This window comes from Lactuca serriola, chromosome 9, assembly GCF_051521515.1.
Source record: "Lactuca serriola cultivar US96UC23 chromosome 9, Lser_US96UC23_V15, whole genome shotgun sequence".
Classification (NCBI taxonomy): domain Eukaryota; kingdom Viridiplantae; phylum Streptophyta; class Magnoliopsida; order Asterales; family Asteraceae; genus Lactuca; species Lactuca serriola.
In genome coordinates, this window is record NC_136416.1 from 171,644,762 (window position 1) to 171,650,565 (window position 5,804).

The 5,804-nt window shown below is 37.8% G+C and overlaps 1 protein-coding gene across 1 annotated transcript; it reads left to right on the plus strand.

Moving 5' to 3' along the window:
• The first annotated feature begins 1,121 nt into the window (after window positions 1-1,121).
• Window positions 1,122-3,188, plus strand: LOC145076300 (uncharacterized). The gene has a single exon (XM_079022228.1). The coding sequence runs from the start codon at window positions 1,122-1,124 to the stop codon at window positions 3,186-3,188; it is 2,067 nt and encodes a 688-aa protein (XP_078878354.1).
• The last annotated feature ends 2,616 nt before the right edge of the window (window positions 3,189-5,804 follow it).

The window sequence follows — 5,804 nt, forward strand, 5'->3', positions numbered from 1 at the left end:
AAAAAATAATTAAACATATACAAAGTTCATTACCCTTTAAAATCATTTTCCTTTTAAATTGTAATTTGAAGTGAATATAAATTTGAAACCGTTCTGCCAAAAGAGCAAATAAATAATTCACTCGTATCAACAACAGTCAATTAGTTCTTTCAAGATTTCAAATGGTTTTATCATCCCTCAAAAAGAGTTTTGTTACCTACATCTTAATATCCCGAATTTGCTTTTAGAGTTGGAATTTAAGATTTAATTTTGATTTTGCTTCAACTAAGCTTGTTTTTGGTTTGGTTAAATGTTCTTTGCTTTTAGGATTTACTGACAAACTTGTCATTGTGACAATTTAACAGTTAAATCGTTAAAGTTGACCAGCCATCGACATAACGAGAGTGAATCAAAATCCATGCTTGTTTCTTTCTTAGAAGGTGACAGTTTGTCCCCACTTCCCACAATCCATTGACCAATTAAACACACTATATGACCAAAATATAGTCAACAATCAACCAACACTCATTCCAGCCATGAATCCTTCACTCTTTCCTTCAAAAATCCTTTCCATTCCCTTCATCACCCTCACCATCTTCATACTTATTACAACAGTCTTTTCCTCAACTAAAACAATCTCCTATTCCGATCACTGCAATTCCTTCGTCCCCGAAGCCATTCCGACCACCATCACATACACCCGATTCCCATTTCTCGAAACCATAACCAGTCATTACACTGGCGCCAAAAACATTCTCGACCAAGATTCACTCTCACAAAGTTATATCCATTTTAGACCCAAAGATTATAACATCTTCAAAACAAACAACTCCAACACATACAAAACCCAAGCTCAACTAAGCTTCGTTCCACCAAGTATATACCATTTCCAATCTAACCATTCACGATTTTATCGTCCATTGGTGTTTAACTTAGATGGGTTCTTGTCAGTTTCCACGAATAAGCTTTGTATGGTTGGATCCGCAAATTGGTTTTCCAAAAAAGGTAAAAGTCTGAAACTTGATGGTGTTCTTAAGCTTAATTTACCTAGGCTAATGAATTTGAATACTAGCTTAGTCAGTGGAACCTTGGAAAGTTTAGCTTCCCCCCATGATTCAGATTACTTTGAGCCGATTTCAATGATGGGATTCCCTCAAGTGTCTCAGTTCAAATACAAATATTCTTTGGTTTCCAATGAAGATTGTAATGGGGCAAACGCAATTGAACATCCAGTAGCTAGTCTGGATTCTTTAGACTTATGTTCAAAGTTCACATATCGATTCCTGATTTACCAGATGGAAAGTCAAGGTAGTGGCTACTCGTTTTTATCGTTGTATGGGTTTCAGTGTTCAGTGGAAGAAAAAAAGCTACGTTTTTTAGTAGAATTTCAAAACACAAGTAATACCCGTTGGGATAAATCTTTCAATCCAAATGTAACGTTAATTGGAGATGCAACATGGAATGGGCCAAAAGAAGAGCTTTGTATAGTCGCATGTCATATCTTGAATCAAACTGACCCTTTGGGAAGTGCTCATATTGGAGATTGTTCGATCAGGCTGACCTTATACTTCCCTGAAGTTCGGTCAATCATGAACACACATACCACCGAAGGTCAAATTTGGTCAACCAAGAAAGCGGAGGATGTCGGGTACTTTGAACCAATCAAGTTTCAAAGCTTTGATCATAGTTCGGAGTATTACGGATCAATGTATGAGTTCACAAAATTGCAGAAAGTAAGACAAGTTTGCCCTCAAACAAACGTTGCTAAAAGGGAAGGGGTTGAGTACCCATCAGGGTATAATGGGGATATGAGTTTCGACATGTCTGTCAAGTACAGAAACATGGATTCCATTGGTTCTGCAATTCCGATCTTTGTCGGGGAGCAGTTCTACCACTCGTATGACGCTTTCGATTCAAATTTTGGTCCATGGCAGGACCCCACCAGTTACACCGGTCCCATTAACATCAGCTATGAGATTAGCTTCCGAATGTTTGCTAATTCGACGTCGGAATCGGGAAGCGGGATTTCGTCGTTATTCTCAACCAACAATGGTAGAGTTGAGATATCTGCAGAAGGGTTTTATGATAATGAAACCGGAAGACTTTGTATGGTTGGGTGTCGAAATCTACCTTCTTCTGGGAAGAATTCAGAAAATGAATCTTTCGATTGCGAGATTCTGGTGCAATTCCAATTCCCGAGTACTAATGGCAATAATGGAAGTTTTTTAATCAGGGGAAGCATAGAAAGCTTACGTGAAAAGACAGATGTTTTGTATTTCGAAAGTCTAAATGTTGTTTCTCTCACTTACACTAAACTCGAAGCCATGGAATCGATATGGAGAATGGATTTGGAAATTATACTGGACTTGATTTCTGGTACACTTTCTTGTTTTTTTATCGTACTTCAAATCTTTCATGTGAAAAAGAATCCGGATATGATTCCTTTGATTTCGGTTTTGATGATGGTGATTCTTACACTTGGGTATATGGTTCCTTTAGTGTTGAATTTCGAGGCAATGTTTTCAGAGACTCCTTATCTTCAAAACATTCAACTCGAGGGTAGTGGTGGATTGCTTGAGGTGAATAAAGTCATTGTTAGGATAGTTACAATGGTAGCTTTCACTTTGCAATTCCGTCTCCTCCAATTGACATGGTCTAAAAAATCTGGGAATGACAACAATGGAAAGGGAAAGAGTCATTGGAATCATGAGATATGGACTCTGGTCATCTGTTTACCGGTTTATATTGTTGGTGGGTTGATGATGTTTCTAGCGAATTGGAAGAACAATGATTACATTATCTCAAGTAATCAATCAATCTGGGGTGATTTGAGGTCTTATGTGGGGTTAACACTAGACGGATTCCTATTCCCACAAATCATACTTAACATGTTTAAGATTTCAAAAGGGAATGCTCTGTCTTATTTGTTTTACATAGGGAACACTTTTGTTCGAACACTACCTCATGCATATGATATTTATAGGAGTCAAAAAAACATAAGTCACCAGTTTCATCAGTTCTATCTATATGCAAACCCAAGAGCAGATTTCTATTCACCTTCTTGGGATGTTTTCATTGCTTGCGAAGGTATTGTGTTTGCACTGATCGTCTTCTTGCAGCAACGTTTTGGTGGTCGATTTATGTTTCCAAAAAGATTCCAGGACACTTTTGAGTATGAAATGGTGCCTGTGGTAAGCAATGATAATTGATCAATCAAAGTGTCCATGGTTTGTGATAGTTTTTCTCTTGTAACAGAGAGTATAATTTTCACTTCCTGTAAAATATATATGCTTTGATTCTTTGATGAAATCAAAGCCTAAATTTCTATGTCATTGCAATTTCTACTTACTAAATAGTCAATAATCTATGCATTATTATGTTTGCAGTTAATTCTAGATCTCAATTCGTAGATCAAACTATCGAACAATTTGGAAAAGAAATTGGTTGTTGGAGGATATTTGAGTAGGGTGATGGTGGAGAACCAAATTTCTCTTGGATTGTTTAAGTTTAGTTTCCGAACTTATATTTCCATTGGTATGTTTACATTACAGGAAATTCATTCTAGGATAATCCAAAAGGACACTTGTGTATTTAGGCACAGAAACACAAGCAAAATCGTCAAAAGGTATTGGGTTCGTGTAGAAGAATAAGAGCTGAGAAAGGTATATGACGGCTCAATAAAGGAGTCGTATTTATACTAGACAAATTAGGGTTTCTATCTTCTATATAGTTAGAAGAATCATGAATTTAATGGCATAATCAATGGTTACCCTGGCGCCTCGAACTGATATTTATGCAAGTTTTACATTTTTCCAGATTTATGTCAAAGGGTGGTATAAGACCATCTTTGACCACAAAGGGACCACTGCCAGGGGCTCTGCCCCTTGGACCCCGCTAAGGGCCCTGCCCCTAGGACCCTGCAAGGGGGCGCAACCCCATTGACCCCCTCATTTCTGTCGTACTGGCTTATAATTCCACCTTATATATGCATGCACTCCGCATCCTCCAAATATATAATATAGAGTACACATGATAAGCCTCTTAGCTCATATATAATTTCCAATTACATAAAATGTCTGATGACACTAAAATTACCAACAATCATCCCCCATTTTAGTGTAACCCATAAACTAACATAAAATTATCTAAACAAACCAAACCAATATATAAATGAAAATGTTGAAACGATTGAATTCCCATTTTAGTATCAAACAATTCAAATACTCGAGAATCAGGATGTTCTAAGAATTGAACCGTTCAACCCAACTGAATACCTGAAAGTAAAATAGATACTAGTTTATTGAGCTTTCTAGCGAAATACAACTTGACACTATTTTAAAGTTGTGTGTTGTAATCCTCTCATGATTGTATTAAGGCCAAGTCCCCAACCTCTTTAAATGCGAATACAATTCACAATCATGTATGTAATTCCTTTACTTCATGTATCTTCATATACACTTTATCAAAGAAATTATTAAGAAGTTAAACTTCAACCTGGTTAACTTGTAGAACCGAACACATACCTAGGATGTATACTTAATGTGTTCCAATCTATAAGTGTGAGCCTTCCATATTGAATTCAACCCCTAATGTCATGTTAGAAGGTAATTGGGTGTCTCGCCATTATAGAATTAAATGGACTTTAATCCCATCCATATAACACACTTGTTCACTAAGTCTCTTGTCATACCTTTAGTCAAATAATCTGCCAAATATTCTTGCGATTTCACAAACTCTACCGAAATCACACCATTCATGATTGGTTCTCTAATCATACTATGTCGAACACGTAAGTGTCAAAACTTGCCATTACAAACCTGGCTTTAAGCCTTAGCCAAAGCGGCCCGATTATCACAAAGGTTAGATATAGGTGTTATCGGCTTTGACCACAAAGGAATCTAATAGACTAAATTCCTTAGCCATTTTGCTTCTTTGCCAGTAGCAGCTAACGCAACAAACTCAGATTCCATTGTCGAGTTTGTAATGCAAGATTGCTTCTTTGAAGCCTAGGAAATGACATCCCCCTAATTAATAACACCCAACCAATTTTGAGGAATGATCCTCCAAGTTGGTTATCCAACTTGTATCTGAATGACCTTCTAAGACTGAAGGATTTGCTAAGTAACTCAATCCATAATCCATGGTTCCCTTGAGATACTTAAACACTTTATTGACTACTTGCCAATGTTGAGTACTAGGATTACTAGTGTACCTGCTCAACTTTCCCACTGAATAAGCAATATATGGCCTGGTACTTGTCATTCCATACATCAAGCTACCAATAGCTTTAGATTATTCTAATTGTGAAATAGGAATGCCATTGTTATGCATTAATTTCACACTTGAATCTATGGGAGTACTCCAGATTGGCTAAATGCTTGGTAAGGCGGTCCAGTCATGCTGAAGACTCTACATGTGTTGATAGGTCTGTATGAGGATTTGGAATGAGTATGTCGCGATGTGATAGCATCAGAAGGTCTGGCCTCGAGTATTAATCGTGATTAGTGGAAGGTAGTGCATGGACTCAAGAGTCCCTGCGTGCGGATTCAGAGCATGTGTGGTGCATGAGAGAGCGGATATGCTATAAGGGAATGGTGTAGTATGGGTGAGCACCGTGACACTTGTGGTAGTGTCAAGGCAGCCAAGTGGATCTCCTTGGTAAGGAAAGGGAAAGGAATGTAGCTCCGAGAGGGAATGTAAGTTCACGGAAGTGAAAGCACTAGTGCAGAGTTATGATTGGGGTGTTCCAATTATGGTTATTGCGCAGTGTGTGCGGCGGTGGTATGGAATCACATCCGGGTTGGATGTCTGCTGAGGTCGCAGAA